This window comes from Chelmon rostratus, chromosome 16, assembly GCF_017976325.1.
Source record: "Chelmon rostratus isolate fCheRos1 chromosome 16, fCheRos1.pri, whole genome shotgun sequence".
Taxonomy (NCBI): Eukaryota; Metazoa; Chordata; class Actinopteri; order Chaetodontiformes; family Chaetodontidae; genus Chelmon; species Chelmon rostratus.
In genome coordinates, this window is record NC_055673.1 from 25018512 (window position 1) to 25042033 (window position 23522).

General features: G+C 40.5%; 2 protein-coding genes across 3 annotated transcripts; both read right to left on the reverse strand.

The window, feature by feature from the left end:
* Positions 1-379: 379 nt before the first annotated feature.
* On the reverse strand, positions 380-3679 carry agr2 (anterior gradient 2). The gene is made up of 8 exons (XM_041954943.1): positions 3631-3679; positions 2803-2924; positions 2624-2687; positions 2470-2522; positions 2198-2274; positions 1469-1532; positions 1005-1088; positions 380-894 (listed from the first exon to the last, which is right to left on the reverse strand). Exons 2-8 carry the CDS (start codon positions 2909-2911, stop codon positions 845-847), a joined length of 501 nt encoding a protein of 166 aa, XP_041810877.1. The 5' UTR covers positions 2912-2924; positions 3631-3679; the 3' UTR covers positions 380-844.
* A 3720-nt stretch (positions 3680-7399) lies between these two features.
* Positions 7400-22943, reverse strand: ppp1r10 (protein phosphatase 1, regulatory subunit 10). 2 transcript variants are annotated; one of them, XM_041954935.1, is made up of 19 exons: positions 22933-22943; positions 22475-22761; positions 18971-19079; positions 18763-18849; positions 16465-16600; positions 16322-16373; positions 15971-16060; positions 15745-15873; positions 15547-15652; positions 15314-15417; positions 15072-15199; positions 14554-14710; positions 14273-14416; positions 12649-12895; positions 12001-12076; positions 11345-11563; positions 11005-11128; positions 10526-10894; positions 7401-9335 (listed from the first exon to the last, which is right to left on the reverse strand). In XM_041954935.1, the coding sequence occupies exons 3-19, from the start codon at positions 19075-19077 to the stop codon at positions 9175-9177; spliced, it is 2436 nt and encodes an 811-aa protein (XP_041810869.1). In that variant the 5' UTR covers positions 19078-19079; positions 22475-22761; positions 22933-22943; the 3' UTR covers positions 7401-9174. The 2 variants fall into 2 exon arrangements, with proteins under 2 accessions (XP_041810870.1, XP_041810869.1); XM_041954936.1 differs by lacking the exon at positions 22933-22943 and having other exon boundaries at positions 7400-9335; positions 22683-22763.
* Positions 22944-23522: the final 579 nt, after the last annotated feature.

A 23522-nucleotide genomic window follows, 5' to 3' on the forward strand; every position in this document is an offset into this window, starting at 1 on the left:
GCCTTTCCTTTTGAAGTTCCTCCTATTCTTCTCGGCAGAAGTTTTCAAGCTCAACCAAGTTGAGTGTTGGTGCATTTTCAGATCTCTCTAGAGATGCTCTGTTGGGCTCAGGTCGGCACTCTGGCTGGACCCCTCCAGGCCTTTCCCAAGTTTTCCCAAAGCCATTTTTGTGTTATTTTGGTGGTCTACAGACAATTCTCTTGGCCTCATGGTGTGCTTCTGACTATGACAAAAACATTCAACTGTAGGAACTTGCATACGCCTTTCTTATGTCCATTGAATTCAAGGCAAACAGGCAACTGTGAAATCAAGTTGTACAAGCATTTCAAAGATCATTGATCAAAGGAGGATAACATAACAAATGGTCTGAATACTTATGGCAATGAGATATTTCAGTCTTTTATTGTAAATTAATTTTCAACGCCTGTTTTTGCTTTGTTATTTTGGAAGCTAGTAGCAGCTACTTTTGTGTTACTAGTAGCAGCAGTAGCATGAGTGTTCTCACATTGAAGTAGAATTTTTTGTATGTGTATTTTTCATGTCTTCTTTTATACATTCCTGCAATCTGCTGGCAAACAAAAAGGGATATTATCCACCATGTTTGTATGAACAGTTCCATATTTATTCATAAGAAATTCTCAATGTACAGCAATAATAACAAAGGAAAGAATCAGGAAGTGAATTCCCAAGGAGAAAACATTTCGAGAGTGAAAGGTGAAGAGAAGAAACTTTCCAGTACTTATGTGTATGTGTAAAATGTGTTGACAGCATGTTGTTTGGTATCTGTGGGGGCAAATAACTCTGGATGAGGGTCAAAAGTCAAGTCAGCGTCTTGTCCTCTTGCTCACAGCTCAGACTTCAGAAGCTTCTTAGCCTTCTTCATGTTGGTCATCACTGCGGGAGAGGCAGACACATTCACATTTATTTGGTCTGTATTTCATAAAGACAAATAGACACTGCTAGCAGAGGATAGATTTGTGTAAACCTCACAATGCGTTACTTACAGAGTTTGAGGTCACTTGGTTCATAAGCATACATGCGGTTGGAGTAGCGCCCATTGATATCGGCCCTCACTGTCATCGAAGGGTCTGTGGAGACAATGGTAGGTGAGTAAAATTTCTTGAAATTTAATTAAGGTGCCATCTTGGAGCAGGCAGGAGCCATGTGCATCTACTACTACTGTATGTTTACTGAACTTGAAGAGTATCTTGGCAACAATGTTAACAGGTTAGCTTCCTTATACATGGTCCATTACAATTCAGAGGCAAATGTTGGACTTTTTACTGACTACATTTATCTGAAACGTTCACTCTTAATGACAATGTAGTAAAATCAGTAAAGAAGTAAAAACCAATGATGTAGTAGGCCTGTTTGTTAACAGGAAATAAATTGAAGGTAAGTAGCCTAACTTATTAAAGGGATATGTTAACATGCTAACAGGAAACAAGCACCAAGCTATAGCTCTTACCGACAAAAATGATTCTGGGAACATACTGTCCATCAGGGGAGAGATGTTTGTCTGTCGTTTCATACTGTAGGTAAGGAAAAAACATTTTATTTACTTTTTTTTATTTAATTTTCATATTTCACATTATCATCAAACATATCAAAATCTGAACAGTAACATTTCAGAGCATTTGTGTTTTAAAGGCCTGAAAAAACAATTCTGCAAATCAGCCTGTTACTATGAGCTGATGATGACGGTGCCGTTTTTCACCAAAAGTAGAGCAGTTTTGGTTGTTATTAGACATGAGAGATTTTTGTATTTTGTGTTTTTTGTCTGAGCTCTTCTCACTGTTCAGTTTGAAATAGGTGATGTTGCAAATTTTTCGTGCACCAATCACAGGTTAGCAACATTTGAATCACAATAGTTGGATTGTATGCTTATGTTGACTGATAAACTCTTGGAAAACAATAACTAAGAATATCTGTTCCAAAGATACGTTTTTAGTCAAGAGTATTCAATATTATAGAGAAATATGTAATACTTGAAACCACATTTGCAGGGGCTTTAATGCTAAAGAATAAAATCAATTTCAAACCTATTAGCTGTCAGAGCTGTACGAGTATGAGTCAAGGTTTTTAAAAAGTTTTGTAGTTTTGAAAACTCATTACACTTGAATACACATTGAGTCGTATGCACTATTAAAATACTTTCTTTAGCCTGGTGTCTGAGCTAAGAAGTCCTGTAACTTACCACCAGATTAAGAACGATGAAGTCCTCATCGAGCATTTTCTGGATTTCGTTGTCATCAGAAAAAGCCTTCTTCAGTGCTACGGGAGAAACAGGTACTTTATTCTGCCACTCAGTCCAGAATATGTGAGGTGATGTCACACATGAGCAAACAATGACTCTTAAAATAGGTTTGGCTCTTGATTCAATAGAACATTCTTTCTCTGCATGAGTAATTTAATAACTCAATAACCAAACAGTAGAAGCTAGGTTTTTTCCCCTGCAGTTAGACCTACCTTGGCTGTGTGGGCAGTCTTCAAGGTGAAAGATGACCATCAGAGGCTTGTTTCTAAAACACAAATCGGTTTCCCTTACATTTTATCATCAGCTTCAATGAAGGTCAATGTTGGAGGTAAACCCGCATCAGTGTCAATCAGAACAATTCCTTACCTTGACCTGGACCAGTAGAGAGCCTCCTCGTAAGTCTGAGCCCATATCAGCTGATCACCCCAACCTGGACAACACGGCCATTACAGATCAATGACATACTCTGGTTTATCTCAGTATTTATCACACTGTACTTTACTCTCAGTCATTCAGCCTTAGAGGTGCAAATGATGCTCACAGACCTCTGGACAGAGTCTGAGGAATCCTCTTGCCAGTCTTTGGGATGTATTTCCCTAAGGTGGAGGACACAGTCACCAGGACCAAGAGTACCAACAACGTCACTTTGATCATTTTTGTAGACTTACTGGAAGATAAGGAAGAGCAAAAAGAAGAGAAAGCAAATCACAAAACAGTGTGATCAAAGAAAGAACACTAGCAAAATGACATCACATCTGCCTGGACTGGAATAAACTTAAAATGTCCCTTCTCTTTGCGAATGGAAATGGTTGAGCTATGTCCTCTATTAGTTCCTACCACAGAAGAATCAGCTGGGGGGGTTAGATCATTTTGTTGCCTTTTAGCAGACAGACAGGAATCAAATGAAGACAGAGAAGGGTATGACATGTAACACAGGTCCATGACAGGAATCTAACAGTGGACACTGCAGTTATGTGGTATGGATAGGACACTCAATATTTGCATTAATGCCAACAAGTTATGTCTAAGATAGTACAGAATTTAAATCACAGACTTTTTGGATATATACATAAATGGGCATTAAACAATAATAGCTGAGGTTTAAAAATCATAAGAGCATAAGCATAAGAGTCTGTCACAAACAGAGATAATCTGCAATAAAGATTAACTCCAATGCAGAATAGTGCCATACAGTTCAGCGTCAGAAAGACCTGTAAATGTGTTGATTGTACCGGGATACCGCCTTTGTGCTTTGCTTTGGCGCACAGCATTTGCGGTTTGAATTAAAAGTCAAAGACCTATGTAAAACACAACAACTAAAATGCAGCATGTGAAGAGTACAGGGGCTTTTGAGGATCGACAGTGTGTCTTACCTGTTCCGGACTGGTGAGGCGAGAATGTAGGTGGACCACAGCTCCAGGATCTGCCGTACTCCAGCCTCACTTGCGCCGTATTTAAACACCTGTTGCTCTGCGGCCCCGCCCCTTGAGCAAAGTGTTAGTGGAGACATCGTAGTGTAATATCATGAGTGTAAACATTTTACGTTACGACAATGAACACCATTGTCGACCTCCGTCCAGTCTATGTAATTTAACATTTAACTTTCGTTGAGCGTCTTATTTGGTTTTGTCTTCTTCATTTGTAAAGCATCAGTGCGGGAAGGTGGGGAACAGTTGGAACCAATTATAAATTAAAAGTTTTTATTTTGTCTGAATTGCTGTGTCTAATATGCCGAATGTATCTGTATCTGTAGTGTGTAAAGCCTGTCTTACATCTGCTCTGCCATTCATGTGCGTTTGCCGATAAGCAACAGATTCTTAAATTCTATTAATTGTCAGAGAGATTCAGTCCTATCTGAAGAAACCACTCGTAGCTGGTGTAAAAAAAAAACGTATTAATTCTATTATATTAATAGCTGGAAGCAGTTTGAACACTGTGATAGATAATAATCACTTTTATTTTTATTACTTTTGTACATAGGTTCATGTGTGATGTCGATGAGCTGGGATGTTTGGCTTTGATCCAAAGACATGTCATCATATGGCCTTCAAAAGCATGAAAAGGTTGGATGATGGTTGGTCTTTACGTGACTGGCTAAAAACAAAAAAGAAACAACTGAATGAGGCTTTCCTACAAAGACAGAATACTGATTCAGCCATAGAGCTGAGCAATGAATGATGCATCATTCATTGTTTCACAACCACAGACTGGAACACAAAAAAATAGGAGTGCATACAGAAATATCAAGAGATTGTAGGCTACATAACCATATGATTAATGAGTAAAGTTCTTTCTTATAATACTGTATTCTTCTAATCAAACCAAGCTTTCAGTTTGCGTTATAAGACATGTTCGAAGGGCTTGAGCAATTAGGATGAAAACATCTGTAATTACAAAATCTCTGAATGTTAACGTAGGCAACATGAAGAAATTCAGATTCAGATTATGTGCATTCTGCCTGAGAGCTGAGCTTTATCTTGAAGGATCTCAGCAGTCTCCTGTGTCCTGCAGCATTGAGCTCGACATGAGCTGGCTGGTATCAATGGCAGCTTTGTTCAGTTTAGACCCGGTGTTGGCCTCGTGGCAGCCAATCTGCCACTGCGACTGAATCAGTCCTTTGCTTCAGCGCTCCCTGCATCCTGGATCACCAGCTTTTCTATCCGTCCACATCCGAGTCGCTCCCAAGTCTACACCCACAACCTGTACAGCTGCTGCTGTACAGGTTGTGGGTGTAGAGCTGCTGCTGTACAGGTTGTGGGTGGACAGTTGCTGCTGTACAGGTTGTGGGTGTCGAGCTGCTGCTGTACAGGTTGTGGGTGGACAGTTGCTGCTGTACAGGTTGTGGGTGGACAGTTGCTGCTGTACAGGTTGTGGGTGTAGAGCTGCTGCTGTACAGGTTGTGGGTGGACAGTTGCTGCTGTACAGGTTGTGGGTGTAGAGCTGCTGCTGTACAGGTTGTGGGTGTAGAGCTGCTGCTGTACAGGTTGTGGGTGGACAGTTGCAGCTGTACAGGCTGTAGGTGGACAGTTGCTGCTGTACAGGTTGTGGAGCATTTCCTCTCATGACATGTGGAGCATTTCCTCTCATGGCTAGTGGTCTTTGGGACTTCCCTTTGCACTCAGTAATTCATCTGTGTAGCAATTTTAACAAACTTAAAGTGCTTTACAAGGAAAGGACAAGAATAAAAAGCAAGAAGTAAGAAATTAAATCATGCAACACAAGGACAATAAAATAACATCAAAAGCATTAAGCAAGTTTTGACTTCTACGTTGTAAATTTTAATTAGCATTTTTAATTCTTCAATGAAACTTGTACATTTTTTGGTTATATACGAATGAATCGTATTGTGTTTTTTGTTAAAATAGCCATATAGGATTACCATCACCATGATAACAAACCCCATTCGCTGAAGACTGTAAGATGTGACTGAAAGATCCTAGAAGAAATCTAACAAGACGACCTTGTATTAATACTGTTTCTGTCATTCCTACATGGCATGTTCGTTATGCCTACATTGTTCAGTCAAATGGAAACACTGGTGTGTACATTTGCCCTGTTTCCTCCTTTTATATTATATTATATTATATTATACTCTATAGAGTCATATATGATCTTATATTACTGTCTTGGTGTGTTATTCTTTATAATAATCTACTTTTGATTTAATTTTATTCTTGCTTTATTCATCTATAAAGCTGTTTGCTCATTCTGTCTTTTTATTAGACTCACTGAATTTTTCTGGTGAAGTGCTTGACAAACCAAATGTCCCAAATTACTAAATAAATAATTGTTTTAGATGCTGTGTGTTGTGATGTTGGCTTGTAACCAGGATGTGGGAGCAGTTTAGTGCTGAGGTGTCCTGAACTTTCTGCACTTTCCAGCTTTCATGCCATGCCTCCTTCTCACCATCACTGTGTGTTGTCATAACACCATGGTCAATATTTGAGCTAAAGGGCAGGGTTAAAGGCCACTCCTATTAACACTCCACATTCACCAGCTGTGCTCAGCCTCACCCTGATTACTCAGATCTGTCACTGGCCCTTTCCACACACACACACACTAATATTGCCCGGCCCACTCAAATAGGATGCAACTTCCTGGTGTAAAATGAAGCACAATGCAGCAGCTCATGAACACCTGAACTTACCTGAGATAAAGCTGAGAAATACTAACAGGTGTGTTGTGTTAAATAACTGCTATTCACTGCTTCACTTCAGATCAGTTTCATTGTTTAATGCATCTTTTCTATTTGGAATCTTTCAGTTTTGCCCTGTGATATACAAATATATTTCTTTGTGCAAGAAAGGAAGAAAAAGAAAAAAGAGTACAGTCAAAATGATCAATGTCCATTCTATTGATCAGGTAGGTAAGACCATGGCGAGCACATCAAAAGAGGGATTAGTTTACAACATATATATTCCATGTCTTTTAAAGGCCAGTGGCAACACTTATTTATGTGGACTCCCCTGATACTAAAAAAGGTAAATATTTAAAATTATCTGAATGTAGTATTTATAAACTAAAAACTCCAGCGTGTTGCTCAGAACCGCCTTCATGTGACACAAAACTACACCAGAACCTAATGCTAAACCTCTCCAAATCCACACTGACATTAAGCTCATTTCAAGGTGCACTGACAACTCCCTCGAGGCTGTTCTGGTGCTTTGAGCTAAATACTTCACATAAAATATCAGCCTGTCAATATACAATTCTAACATTCTGATGCTAAGCAGATACAATGTTTATTGAGTGCATGTGGATTGTGGTTCATAGTTGCTGTCCATGGCAACTAGTCATATTTCATAACATAGTATAGTTATTATGTACATATACTAACTTACATTATTATATACATGCACTATACACATACCACATACTTATATTATCATATACTATTTTATTAGTAGCAATTACTATAGTTGTCATTATTAGTCATTCTCTCCCTCTCTCTCTACTGTGCACAGAGAGAGAGGGAGAGGGAGGGAGAGAGATTGTCCCAAATCACTGATAGAGTATTGCATATTTCAGCCACTAGGGGCCTCTGTTTTTTTCCTTTGGAGTTTCAAAGGTGCAAAGACGACACAAACACCTGTAAAACTAAACTACAATGTTATAGTCCTGCCAAAGAACTGCATTTGTTTGTGGATTTGTCTTTCAGATTTTGTAGAGCGTTTTGTGTTGGTTCATCTCTAGTAATTTTCAGGTGTGGACTGTGCTATGTTTATATTTTTGTATTTAGCCCTATCCCCGTAAACAAGATATTTGTCAAATGGCCCTCAGGTTGAATCTGCCTTCCATCATTTACAGTTTAAAGTTGCACTAGGATGGATCACTTCATGGCCAATTCAGACAGAAGGAATGACTGAAAACACTTTCAGAGTCCAACTGGCATGTGAATGTTGTATAAAGATCTAAAAAAATCTTAACCCATCCTTTAATGTATGTATTGCACATTATACAGGTGTTTGCATTATGTCCACATTCCCTGGATTTATTTTTTGCAGAGTGCTTCCATTTCATCCAAAATACATTTGTTTTCAGCTGTCCCACTCTCAAATAAAACAACACAATCTATATTTGGACATTTATTCAATACACTGTGTACAAAAGAATTCAACTGAAATATGAAATGTATGTATGTGTAGTCAGTATTCATAGAAACAAACGAATGCAAACATTTCATACTGACAAAAACCTAAACCCAAGGGGCCGACATTCTCAAGAGTGTATATAAAAAAAATCCAAACAAAACAAAAACAAAAACATATGTAGGGTGGAGGGAGCAACAAAAAACATTACATTCTAACAGTCCCACAAGAGACACAGAGGTCATTGTTTTCACAGAAAACACTCAATATAGCTGATCCCAGAGTGGTTAATCGTTCATCTGAGTCCTTAACACTGACAATATAAACCCCTCCTGGGTTCAGATGGGAGTACAGAAGACAGAAGCAGCAGCTCAGGGAGAAGCTGCTCTTCTGACAGGACCATAGTATGTCTGACACTTGTGATTGTCACAGCACACACATGAAGCTGATAGTCGGACTGTGAGCTGCTGACCCAGAGTGCACAGAGGGAAAGCCTGCATGTGATAACATACTCAGTGTTGTTTACTCGCAGTCACTTCACATTCAATACCAGCTGCTGAAAGAAAAAGCAGAAAATCCTTCCTCATCACGTCAGAAGAGTTCATTTCTATTCTTTTCTCAGGACTGGGTGGAATTAAGCAGTTTAATTACTAGCAATTCTTCTACAGGCCAAGTGTTGATAAATCTTAACTGTGGTTAAATTCTGTGGGCCTTTATAAAGTGCCTCCGAAACTTTTGTCTCACCTGTGAGAATTGTGTATGAAGGGAAAAGATTTCTGACTCTTCTCTACGAACCTGACTGATGACCACAAATCTGGTAACAAATCTAGGACAAAGTATGTAAGCAACATCACATGTAGTTACACAGCAGAACAGCCACAACAAGGGAGTTCAGCCAGGTGGAAAACTTCCTGGTGAGTAGGAAACTTCCGTTTGGTTGACCCTTTTACTGGTGAAAGGACAGAGCAGATAAGGTAGCGAGCTCACACATAGTGGTCAGGTGTGGTGGCTTGTTTCAGTGTCCCTGTTAAAAATGACCACAATAAAAACACACAGTCCCACCGGTGATCATCTCTCAGTCTTTGAGTCCCTCACTTACACTCCCTTCTCCGTTTGTTCTCGAGTGAGGCAGAGCTCACTGCTTCAGCTTAGTGACCTACAGAATGACTTCACATATACTTTAAGAGTGTAGGACAGAACTTCCTTCTCACTCTGTTTGTGTCTAACAACAGCCCAGACACCCTGCAATGGTTTGATCACAGAGAATGGCTCTTCCAGAGGCCAACATATCAGATATCAGAGATGTTTCAAGGTTGGAAGCAGTGTCGCCTAGTGTCCATGCTGTGCATGCTGGTTGTGTTGGTTGTTAGCAGGGTGGTTGGGAGGCAGCGGTGGTCCGTTTACCCCAGGGTGGTAGAAGGCACAGTTGCTCTCATACCTGCAGCTTCCCTTCATCATGAAGTGACGACACACAGGTCTCTTGGACATGTCTGAAAGGAGGAAAAAAAGTTATAATTATAAAATAATTATAATCTCAATTTATGATAATGTGTCAACTTCTCACAAATCAATCTGATGATTAGTAGCATGCAATATATGAAAGCTGCTGTTGCCGTTTCCAGCATCAGGAATTAATTGTCAAGCTCAAGTATGTGTTAAAAAGAGAAAGTGACATCAGCAGAGTGGTGAGTATGACATGACTGTCATCGTCAAAAAAACAACGTCATCGTCCACCACCTCAGAGTCGGAAAAATAACAGTCGCAAACTACAGCTAAACTAGCCGACCACTGCAGAGTCAGCCATGTTGTGGCTGGTTGCTCGCAGCACACGGCGTTCGGTAATGACATCATCCACGTAAGAGGTAGTTGCCTAGAGACATTGATAACATGCCACCACGGGCTCGCATTATACAGATATACGCGCCGCTCCTCTGGGGCTAATTTCTTCAAAACGACTCCAAATGCCACCAAAGTTGTCTGGGTGAGTAAATGGGCGTATTTAATGCTACAAATAAGGTCCAGGTTGTAAAAAACGAAGTTATCCTTTAATGGTTTGTGTTGGCATTATTTGACAATACACAGTGCACCCAGTGCACAGTGCATGAACGTATTCAAAGCCTCTCACTTCTTCCACATTTTGCTATGTTACAGCCTAATTCCACAATGGATTCAATTATTTTTTTTCCACAAAATTCTACACACAATACCAGGTAATGACAATGTGAAAAGAAGATTTTTGCAAATTTATTAAAAATGTACATTAGTATTCACAGGTTTTGCCATGAAGCTCAGAATGGAGCTCAGGTGCATCCTGTTTCCACTGATCATCCTTGAGATGTTCCTACAGCTTAACTGGAGTCCACCTGTGGTACATTCAGCTGGAAAGGCGCCCAACTGTCTATATTACGTCCCACACTTGACAGCGTATGTCAGAGCACAAACCAAGCATGAAGTCAAGGTAACTGTCTCGAGGCACAAATCTGGGGAAACGTACAGAAAGCGTTCTGTTGCTTTGAAGGTCCCAATGAGCACAGTGGCCTCCATCATCCGTAAATGAAAGACGTTTGGAACCACCAGGACTCTTCCCAGAGCCGACCGGCTTTGCTTTTTATTTCAAAAACCCTTTTTTCACGTTGTAATAATGGAGTGTTGTGAGGGAAAGAATGAATTTCCCGCATACCATTCATGTTGTTGTGCCCTCCTCTAGGGCCTCCACGTCCTCGACCCCTAAAACCTGGCTCTCCTCCTCCCCGGCCCCGGCCTCCTCGATGGAAGTGACCCCCTCGGTGGGGCCCTCCTCTCATGGAGTCGTCTCCCCAGTAGTTGCCATTATCTCCTCGGCCCTGACCTGGCGGTGGCCCCATCATGCGTGGGCCTCCACCAGTGTTGAAAGGTGGTCCATGGTTGTGAGGGGGCGGGGGGTGGTTGTAGCGAGGCCCGCCAGGTGGGTTGTTGGGTGGGTAGCCGCCGTTCATGGGCATCTGCATGTGCATGTTCATGTTGTTCATATTGTTCATGCCCGGACCATGGCCCAACAAACCCTGGTTCACTATACAGACAGAAAAGACAGGTTTCATAACAGAAGGACCAAAACAGGTGCACATCACGCTATGACAGGAGGAGAGATGTAGGTCAACAATGGGATTAGATTGTGTTTACCTGGTGGAGGTCCACCTGGGCTCTGGCTCTGGGTCTGCTGCAAGGAGCCCAGCAGCTGTTTAATCTTGTCTGAGAAGTCAGGCTGCTTGATCAAGTCTTCAGTAGACTGGTTACCAGAAGCCCCCTGATGACACAGAGCTGTTATGAGCTACACACTACAACTGCACATGGACATTTTACACCCAACTGCAGAGATGTTTTACATTCATAGATAAATGTCATGAAAACTAAAATGTTAATTAGGTGTGCCTTGATTAATAAGTTAAAATAAGTAAACAAGGATCCAGAATGTCAAAAAGCTTCTCCTGTTAACTGTCCGACAATATTATCATGTATTTACCATGATAGATGAGAGCAGCTCCTGTACATTGACTGTGGGAGCCACAGGGTTGTTGACAGTGTTTGTGGCTTGCGGGCTACGGGAGCTGTTGCTCAGGTTGACCATAAGGTTGGCCAGGACGGGTGGCAGCTTGGAGCTCTCGTTTTGGGCCATGGCAGAACCCTGCTGTGATGTGGTGTCCATGGGCTCACCGTAGCTGTCATCCAACATGGAGGAGTCCTGCAAGGGAGATCAGAATGAAATCTTACCAGGCCCAACAATAAGGCGGAGGTGAAGACTGAACTAGCTAAGGAGTGAGCCATCTCGCTTCCTTCTCATCTCTTGAGAGTTTCACATGCAGAGCACTAGTCGGGGACTAGGTGAAGACGTTTATGACCTGAAGTGGAAATTAATATTTTAGTTATCCCGGCAACAGGAGCTTAGTTGGGCGACATTCGAGGAAACCCCAACTATGTATTGTCTGTGTAGGGGAAAGTAAAAATTGACTTTGGCCAAGCAGATTTCTGAACCACTGGCCCAACTGGGCAAGTGAGAAAACCACTTACGCTGAACCCTGAGCTTAGCAGGCAAGATATTACACACATGTGCACTTAGTGTATTCATTAAGAGAAAGAGATGTGAGAGACAGAAAGTGTGTGTGTTTTAGGTATACTTACCTCATCCAGAGGGATGAGACGTGGAGGCATGGGTTCATAAGGCTCTGGGTCTGGTTCATGCGGACTGTCAGGCACACTAGGAATGGGAATGGGAAGAAATGGGAAATCATTCCAAAAAAGTTTCAATGCTGTGCAAAACATAAATCAGAATGTGAAAATGTACTAAACCCTTTTGACATTTTTGAAACTAGTATAAAGGCAATGGAATGTTTTACCTCATCAACCTCAGTGATTTCTGTAAATATATACTTATTCTGAATTTGTCAGCAACATGTTTCATGGGGCAACAAAGGACTAGGAAATGTTCAACACACCAAAAAACACAGGTGATTGGGTATAAGAGGGGCTTTCTCAGACAGCCCAGTCATCCAACAAGCAAGGATGAGGCGAGGTTCACCACTTTGTAAAACACACGACTTTCTAAAAGATATTACTACATGGGTTTGAGGACACTTTGTTAAACCACTGTTAGTAAACACAGCTTGTTTGCAAATTATTTTTATTTTATTTGCAATTAATACGACATTCCAACTTTTTGGAATCAGGGTTGTATGAGCACTGTTAGCAGGTTTTGCTGTTTACAACCCATATATTTATAAAACACTTCAAGACATCCTTAGACACAGCAAGTTTTGTCTACCGCCTTACCTTTCTTTGCTTAGGAAGATCTCCTGCAGGATGCCCATCTCACGGTCTCTTTGAGTGAGTTTCTCTGTGCTGTTGGCCCCGGGGGTAACCAGACTGCCAGCCAGCATCAGGGGCCTTGGGGGTGTCCAGGGGACCCTCTCTTCCATAGTGTCATGGGAGAGCCGACGGGCCATCTCAAACGTCTGCCTGTCCATCATCAGCTCTCGTTTGGCAGCCTCACCAAAATCTTTAATCTTGTTGACGTTGACTGTGAATTGTAATGGAAAGTTGAATAGTATAATAAATAATTAATATTTTGAGGAAAAGTGAGCGCATTTAAGAACCCAGTGTTATCTTTTGCCAGGGAATCTTAAGAATGGCACATTGTTTCAATGCACAGTGTGTAAATTAAGGGTCTGTCAAACAAAACAGTAACAAAAGATGGAATCTGTAATTAATTTGAACTTGTAATGTGTGATCTTTTGTAACAGGGCATCTTTAGCAAAACTGCAAATCCTACTGTGTTGAAGGGATGACCCGCTCTACTCTGCCACTGATTGGCTTGTATTTGTTGACTTGTTGGTTGGGTTGGTTAGGTTCAGGCGTGATTAATGGTTACGGTAAGAATATCACAGGCTACTAGAAGTATTATTGATGCGTGGAGAAATTCATGAATGGGGGAGAAACGGAATTATCTTAAAAGTATGCAAAAGTAAGTAGCGTCAACTGTGTGGGTACTACCACACAGTGAGTATGTTTGCTTTAAGCACAAGCAATTAAAATCCAACTCCAACTGTTAATTTGATGCTTCTTTCTTTTGTGTTTGTGTATCATATATTCAACTGAATGTTATCTGAAGATATCAGAAGTACACAAGCCTAGAAATAATAACATTTGGAAACACACAAAATAAATTTCCCATATGTCCCTCTCCCTCATGCTTGATGCTGAAATGGCAAGCAACTGCAAAGTTTTTGCAGTTAGGGTCACAGCTCTAGATCCATATTATGCCTTTCACAAAATCTAGGATGCCTCACACCTAAAGCTTCCATTTGATGCAATAAAAACCAGCTGATAGGCAACAAGACCTTCACGTGGAAACAACTGCGGTCAGGAAATACACATGGGATAAAAAGGCGGATGCCTCAGTATTTTAGGAGTATATTAGGGATGCACAACCAAAGCCACTGGAAGAACTAGACTGTTGGGAAAAGGATGTTTGGGAGATTTTGGTATATAACTTGTTGGATCTTGATACAAATGCTCACCCGAAACATAATCACAATTTATTCAATGGAAGATTAGCAACAGAAGCCCCATGTAAAGTCGCAAAATTGAAACCAGGGGACAAGCAGTTCAGCTATTGGCACCAAGCTGGTCTGTTCTACTAGACAAGGATTTTGCTTGGGTGTGTGCAAGTTCTGTTTCTGTGCATTTGTATTGGAAGAAAAAAAGGACATAAGGATATATTTTGGGACTAATGGCATGTTGCAAGTGTTGCACGTGCAATTTGTAAATGTACTTAACTGTCAAGATATTAATAGAGACAAGAATAATACATTTTTAGATGATTTACAGACCCACTGTTGTCTTAGAACAGTAACTACCTAACTTAGACATGATAGGTATTCACCACCTGCCTTACCTCTTTCTGTCTCATCCAGATCAAAGTAGAAGTAGTGTTTGAGCTGCTCCTCCTCAGCCCAGTGAACTGTCTTCTTCTTCTTGCCCTTCTTGGTCAAGCTTTCTTCTTCTCCACGTGGTTCTGCCAGAGCATTGGGCTTTTCGCCTACAAACAACAAGACATTGAGAAAAAACGTTAGATTGAGAACACATAAATCAATCATAAGATACTAAAATGTCAAAGAAGCTCATTAAACTCTTATCATCCAAGAACCATGTAAGTGAATTTGAAAAAAAACATACCATTGTCAGAGGCCTCAGGGTCCTCAGAGGGAACAGGGGTTCCAGGTTGCTCTGCCTCCTGGTTTTCATCAGGAGCGGTGGACGCAGCAGTTTCTGGAGATGACGGTTTAGCAGAGGAAGACGAATACGTAGAGGGTTTGCTGTCAAATGGACTCGCCTGAAGACAAAAAAAAGGAATGATAGAGCAAACAGGTGTAACATGCAAGTTTTAGATTTAAATTATGTGGAAAGACAAAGATGTTGACAGCCAAAAGCTTCTAATTCTTTGAAAGCGTTGCATTAGAAGACAGATCAATGCTCTGATTCAGCTATTTCCTCACATACTTGACAAATTTGACCAAGCATGGAGGACAGCACAGCTAAGTCTTCCATGTTGGGTTAAATTCAACACACTGGAATCAGGTTTATTCTGGGGATTTGCCAAAAAAATGTATGTGTATGTATAAAAATGTAAAACTATTATGAGGATGTTTTAGATGGACAGTGACCATAATACATTATACAATATCAGTCACTACCTTGTTAGATGTAGGGGAGACCGCCTTGGTATTAGCTGTATTACTAGTACCAGGTTTTTTCTTCTTGATCTTAATTCCAGGCACTGGGGCAGAATTCAGAGCATCTAGGAACCCTGTGCACTCCATTGCTATAGTGAGACACAAGAGAGCAGTGAACACCACAGCTGCAAAATCACTATCACCTCTTTAAAACACAGTCAAAATGTGTTCTTGTCTTTAAATGCATGTATGTTTGAACTCACGCTGTGCTGGAATGATCTTGACTTTGATCTCTTTGGTAGAGTTAGAGGGGGTATTTAGAGGTTTGTATTTTTTCTCCTGAGGTGGAGCATCTGCTGGACCAGAGCTGTTGAAGGAAAATAAACATAAAAGGAAATGTAAGTACTCACATCAGCCACTACAAGGGAACTGGATGTTACAGCACAAGATGCTGTGCTAACAGAGATACTGGTACAACAGGCAGAGGGTACAGTACCATGGCCTCTTGAGGACTGGAGGCTTGATGTTGTACTTGTCACCAAGCTGTGGGGCGGCCGGCGTCTTCTTAGCTGGGGCCACGTTGGGAATGTCCATCTCCAATCCTTCATGACACAAAACATAATATTTCACACAGAGCATTTAAACATCTAACATTCAAGGACAACTACATCACTGCTCGTCAGGATTAGCTTACCTATGGAGCGAATCTTTGTGTGGCTAGGTGCATGAGCTTTAGGTTTCTCCTTCTTCCTCTCCTCATCTCCATTCTTTTCTTTCACATCCCGTACCTGCATCTTGCTTTCTTCCTTCTTCTTTTTTCTATCTAGAAGATTAATAGAGAGTGTATTGCAAACTGTTGTAGGGAGGAGACATTGTGAAACCTACACAGGCATTTAAGCTGTGAAATGATTGGTCTGTACCAGCAGGAGAGTTTGCACTGCTTGAGACACTCTGGGAGCGGATTGTAGCCATCCAGCCATCTACAAGCACGGATGCCAGTTTCCTCAGATCTAAAAAGACAAGACACGGTCAGGTGGATTTTTCTTTTATATATATATATATATATATATATATATATATATATATATATATTCAGCTTTTATTTTGTATTTGTCTATTTCTGTTTCTTTTTTTTTTCCAACTGCCATTGCCTGCTGCCTGTAATACCCAAATTTCCCAGGCTGGGGATTAATAAAGTCTATCTTATCTTAATTGGATATACTGTTGTCTATTCAATAGAGTATAGATGTTTGATTTATAAGCAAACTGACCTTCAGTTTCTGCACTCTTACTCAGCTGCTTCACAAGCTTGGCTGTGTTGTTCTAGGAGGAAATAAAGGCATTAACAGTAGATTAGATGGAAGAGTCATTTATAGGTACTGGAGGTGTGTTGAGGTGGATAAACAGACAGTACCTGTTTGAGGTGGTCCACTTTGAGAGGCAACTTCTGTAGAGTGAGAAGGATCAGCTGCAGCAGGGGGGTGTTGTTGGTGGTTTTGGAGTAGGTGAGCCAGGAGTTAAGCAGCCTGTACCCCCCAACTCTGATAAACCTGAATGAAGGTAACAATTGATTTCTAGAATGAATACAATGCATCTGGAAAGTATACACAGTGCTTTACTTTTTCCACATTTGTTGTGTTACAGCCTTATTCCAACATTCATTGTTTCCCTCAAAATTCTACACACAAGAAATCACTTTTACAAAATTATTCACAGCCTTTACTCAATACTTTGTTGATGCACCTTTGGCAGCAATAACAGCCTCAAGTCTTTCTAAATATGATGCCACAAGCTTGGCACACCAACTGTATCTTTGGGCAGTTTCACCCATTCCTCTTTGCAGCATCTCTCAAGCTCCATCAGGTTGGATGGGCAGCATCGGTGCACAGCTTTCAGATCTCTCCAGAGATGTTCAATCGATTTGAATAGCAGATATGGGTTGTTCTCACTCATTGAAAAATCCAGATTATATGAATATGCAATGTTGTTTGATGCCCCCTGTTTCAGTGAATCTTAAAACTGTCTGGGCTCTGGCTGGGCCACTCAAGGACGTTCACCGAGTTGTCCTGAAGCCACTCCTTTGATATCTTGGCTGTGTGCTTTGGGTCGTTGTCCTGCTGAGAGATGAACCGTCGCCTCAGTCTGAGGTCAAGAGCGATCTGGAGCAGGTTTTTGTCCAGGATGTCTCTGTCCATCGCTGCATTCATCGCTCCCTCTATCCTGACTAGTCTCCCAGTTCCTGCCACTAAAAAAAATCCCCACAGCATGATGCTGCCACCACCATGCTTCACTGTAGGGATGGTATTGGCCTGGTGATGAGTGCTGCCTGATTTCCTCCAAACGTGACGCCTGGCAGTCACACCAAAGAGTTCAATCTTTGTCTCATCAGACCAGAGAATTTTGTACCTCATGGTCTGAGAGGTCTTCAGATGCATTTTGGCAAACTCCAGGCGGGCTGCCATGTGCTTTTTACTAAGGAGTGGCTTCCATCTGGCCACTCTACCACACAGGCCTAATTGGTGGATCTCTACAGAGATGGTTGTTCTTCCGGAAGGTTCTCTGTCCACAGAGAAACACTGTAGCTCTGCCAGAGAGACCATCAGGTTCTTGGTCACCTCCCTGACCAGGGCCCTTCTCCCCAGATCGCTCAGTTTAGACAGCTGGCCGGCTCTAGGAACAGTCCTGGTGGTTCCAAACTTCTTTCATTTACAGATGACTGAGGTCCCCATGCTTGATTTGTGCTCTGACATGCGCTGTCAGGTGTGGGACCTAATATAGACAGGTGGGCGCCTTTCCAAATCATTTCCAATCAGCTGAATTCACCGCAGGTGGACTCCAGTTAAACTGTAGAAACATCTCAAGGATGATCAGTGGAAACAGGATGCACCTGAGCTCATTCTGAGCTTCATGGCAAAGACTGTGAATACTTCTGTACATGCGATTTCTTATTTTTTAATTTTTAATAAATTTGCAAAAATCTCAAGAAAAACTTTTTTTCACATTGTCATTATGAGGTGTTGTGTGTAGAATTGTGAGGGACGAAAGGAATTTAATCCATTTTGGAATAAGGCTGCAACATAACCAAATGTGGAAAAAGTGAAGCTCTGTGAATACTTTCTGGATGCACTGTAGATGCACAGTTATAGTTCATGAATTCAACAGATCTGTATCAAATACAATGAGGCTGGCATCATTCTACTGTTTTCATTCACACCATGGTTGAGTTTCAACGTGTTAATGATACTGACCTGTGAAAATGTTGAAAACATGTCACAAAACTTTATTCTTTGAACTAGTCGACTAATACAATCATGTGAAACTGTTATAAGAACAAACAAAACTGTAACTTGTAATTCAAAGACACATAAATGTATAAATATGGTATGGCTCCAGCCTAATTAGCATATTATTGTTTTTTTTAAAGACTGAACACTACATTTGTATGTAAAAAAAACCTGTGTATGTTTATTTCAGGAACATTTAACTTTTACAGATAGAACATAATTTCCAAGAGTAGACTTAAAAAGAAGTTAGAAAGCAGACCTTCAGTTAAGTTGTTTTTTGTTAAGAGTATACACTTAAACCTGTTGAAATGAATGTTTTCATATTTTATACCCTGTGTTTATATTAATACTGTTAGCATGTCTTTAATATAGATTTTTTAAGACCAAGACTTGCAATATAAAGTCTACAAAGTAGAAGTAAGGCCTACCTGTTAAGAACATCATGGGATTTCGTCTGCAGCAGGATGTTCAGGTACATACATCTACTGACCATCTTCGTAGAAGCTTTCATCAGGCTGGATTGAAAAACAGCGAGATGTTAAAATATCCCCTAGTGTAAGAGTCATGGTTCGTTTGTTAAGTTATTTTTACGCTTAAGGCCCAAAAAATGTGTCATGTCTAATCTTAGTTCCTCACCTAAACACCTTTGGGACTCCTTCCAGGCTGCGGAGCTCTCCATCTTTGCCCAACAGAGCTTCCACCCCCTTCAAAATCTCTCTGGGGTCCACTGGTCCCCCTGCCATATCTGAAATACACACATCAAACAGCTAATACACATGACAACAGGACACAGGTGCATTACATTTTCTGATATGCGCAGGCAATATTTTGTCACAGTAAAATCAATTACTAAGTGCTGTTTCCTGAGGACTATTTGCCCACCAAAAGAAAGAGGAGCTCCATGCTACAGAATTCCACCCAGACTATCTCTAGGACACAACTTCTGTTTCACTTCACAAGTTCAACCATGGCTAAAAACCAGTTCACATCAAACCACAAATAACCAACACTGCATAAGACCAACAAGGTCCCAGCAGAACCAGATTCAACTACTAAACACCATCCAGACTACACTTTGAATCATCTCATTTCAGTGCCTGACAAGACCAACCCATTTGTATCAAGGACATTCCATCAACAACGTCCAAAAAACTCAACACAACGCCCAAACCAGGAGATCAACACCATAAGCCGGCCAACAAGGGTTGAGCACCCATAGTAACAAACCAACATACAAAGTACTGATGCAAGCACAGAACACCCTGATTGAATATCCAGTGAATGATTTGAATATCACGCTACGAAAGAAACAAGCAAGATAATGTAGACTGATGATCTGGCTGACATCAACAAACACAAATCCCTTTAAGGCACAAGCAGTATTTTCTTCCAGCCACACAGCACTCTCCTGGTCTGGCAGCCAAACATCCATGGTGCATGATCGCTTTGGTATGCTGCCCCATACTTGACATGTGGAGCAGTTTGAGGGGCCAACCTGACAACCTGTTCAGCAGGGACAAGGACAGGACGCTGTCAAAGTGCTTCCTCTGGGACTTTTTCTTGTTATTTGTCCTTTGCAGGACAGGACATACAGTCTGTTAGAATGTTCATTTTTGTGTATGAGGCAACAATGTTTATTCCACTTCATGCAAGAGGCAACAGAAAAGAAAACTGTATGTTTAAAACTGATGTACACAATATTACAATATAAATTAACTTTAATTGATGTAACTTTTTATTTTCCTTTTTCTCTGAGCATATTAAACTTAAGCATTAACATGCATTCAAGATCTCTAACTCTTACTTTTTTTTTTTTTTTTTACAAATATGGATATTATGTCTCAAACATGAAACAAGGTGAAAGGTCAAAGTTTTGTTAGAATAAAAGTAGTCAGAGAGGAATTTTAGTAAGAAATTACTGATAATGATTTATCATTTTTTTTTAATTGCACATGTCTATCACAATCATTCACATTTGTACAAAAATGTAACTCAAACAAGGAGAATGGAAACAGAAACATAAACTGTGCCTTGTGAAAACTGATTTGACTAATATGGCAGCTGATGACAAGATGAATGGTACAAATTCAGATTGTATGCACCACCTCAGTGAAATGTGATTGAAGGTAACCGTATGAATGATGAGATTCTTTAAAACTGTAGAATTAGTTTAATACTCATCTGTGTTCTTTCAAATGTGATCACCAGACTGACGGTGTATTGGCCTACAGTGGTGTAGTAATGAGGATCACTGTCAGCTATCCAGACTGTGCAGGGTAGGCCTCTTACTGACACCTACAGGTTGGGTTTTGTTTACACACTGGCACTATACTGTGCTGTTACAAAATAGAGAAATGCATTAAAAGTTAATACATTCGTTAGTGCAACATTACATGACAATGGTCTGAACTGCTACACGTGAATCCAGTCAACAAACTTTTTACTGAGGGGTATTTATGATTTATAATTTCAGTCAGTACTTATTATCTTTGAACATCCTTACGTGATTCAAACAAAGACAGACTACACCAAGTCAATTGGTCTTTATGAATGTCTTCACTTTTATGGATTCTTTAAAAAAATGTCATGACAAAAGGTCTTAAGAATGCCCTTAAATGATTCACGATGTAACTGCTTGGATTAACCCCTGTAAGCATGCACTCATTTTTCTGTTTATGCATTTTATAATGACACCGTTTTCGTGGCAATTTGTCAATTCATGTACAGAACTTGCAAATCTGGTGGAAATCAATTAATTGGCAATGTTATGATGTGAGGAATCAGTTAGGTCTTACCCGTGTAATTGTTGTAGTAGAAGTTTTATATAGTCTCAGACCTCCACAACACTGCAAATAACCCAATTCCTGTAAATGTCACAATTGTTATACATATACACAAAATCAGTGTTAAGCATGGCCCTGGCCCCTGGGTAAGTGGAGGAAAGAACATCGTCATACTGTGGTGTTATTACGTATACCGCTGGTACATTAAAACATCCTATGACTGTACTTAATGACGAAACCCAATACAAAATATCACTGCACTGTACAACGGTTTCGTGACATACTTGACTATTGTAAAGCAACGACGAACGTTCATCAAGAAGAAACCAAGTAAATCAAAGAAATGTAAGACGCCCTCGGTTACGTAAGGGCAATTCAGGCAGCCTATGAATGGCGTGCGCTTAACCCGACATCTGTCATAACTGACAACATGCCTGCTCCTTTGGCTTCACTGCTTGACAAAAGGGGAGGGAGTTGGAAGTCGACTGCTTATCAGAGCCCTCCTTCCATTAACCACTTCGACAACGGACACCGTCTGCCTTCACAAGCAACAATGGCTCTCATAGCAAATACCGTACTGGTTGAGCGAAAACCACGGCGACATGCACCAGATATCTAGCGAGCCACTCAAGACAATGCGACTGACATCAGTCTCTACTTGTTCTGCATTTCAGTTTTGTAATAACTTCCAAATGTTGCTCCGAGGAGAGCACGGCTAGCCCTCGGAGCTGTCCGAGGACGAAAAGCAAACCACAACCAATCCACCATATTTGTCATCCCGACTGTTTGTGCTTCGGAAGACCATTTCTCTTGAACCATCCTGCAATCTTTATCCACAGATTGCCGAGTACATGGTGCGGGTTTCGGGAAGTCACTGTGCTATAATTATCGACATTTCAAGATAGAGCCTCATAAAATATGTCCACAATCCTCAAACTAACGCAATCTTTATGCATAGATTGCGGTGGGTGTTCGTTCCGTGGAGCAGCCCCTAACGTTACAAAACAGGTTTAGTTGGCAAAAAGTCCCCGACTTCATGAGCTGGAATTTGCTTTCTATGCCTATGGCAATCTTTATGAATAGATTGCTTATGGTTATTTTACGAATTTACTGGCTATATTAATTTTTTATTTATACAATTCGTCCATTTCGTCTCACACACAAAGAAACGGAGCATTGTGACTCCGTCCACTTTCCTGTGTGAGCTCATACTATAACGCTGCCTATGTTCTATTTGTTGTCCAAGAACCAAGCTAACTTACGGTGTCTGCTAGCCAGCCACCCCTAGCTAACCTATTATCTACGACTAGTTTCATTTGACTGATCTCGAATCAACTTAACTTCAAAATCAACTTACTATGAGTAATATAGATCCTCAGCGTCTCGGGTATATTAGAGTGTGCTTTTCAGGCACTTATATCTCTTATTTCATCAATTTAATATCGACAACCTTCATGGTTTTAATATCAACTGAAATACTTCTTATGGGTGGGGCTGTGACAGCTAGGCTAGCCTTTCCTTCAGGAACAAACTGGAGGCAAAAATAGTAATCAAATGTCCATTACTTGAAGAAAAAAAATATGAATTTGAGTTGAGTTGATCAAAGTCCTCGACGGTTGAGTCTTCGGCAAAGCAAATTCATACCTGCAAAACACAAAAAAAACCACATGTAATTTCGACTAACAAATTTCCTCGTCCTTCGTCTATATCAAAAAATATCCTTTGATTGTTTTTGAAAACATTCAGTAGAAATTTCGCATTTAAGACGGACAAAATACTAACAACACGCCTCGTTGTCTTCCGTACTTCACTTACCTTTGACCAAATCCAGGAATGAGGTCGTAGAGGAGGGACTTACTTTTTATACTACGTGACGGTTTTTACGTCACGGGCAGCGTTTTTTCTTCGTTTTCGCTTAAACAAAATGGCGGATAGCCGACCTTCCCTCTCCCATGAAGGGCATAATGGCGTAGCTCACATTTTGAAATGTATCATTTTGAATTACTCCATACACTCACCTTGGAAGTACTGTATATTCTTATTATCAAATAGATGCTAAAGAACAGCGACGTATTTTGTTGAGTTAGCTAGATTGTACTAATTCGTTGATTATATAATTACTTAATATTAATTCTTTAAAATGGCGACTGGTTTGTCTGTCAGGACAGTGATGGTCACATGGTCACATGCACCAGTCAGGGATAACGCAGCATATTAACACTAATTTTGTCCAACCGACTAAAATAAACACAATAAAATATATATATATGTCAAATACATGTAAAATCTACAAGATTTGTTTGTGATTATATTTGGATCCAATAAAAATAACGTGTAGTATTGCTAATATGTCGCGTTCAATATCATCTTTCACCTTTCACCTATGACCCCACTGTGACTGCAAA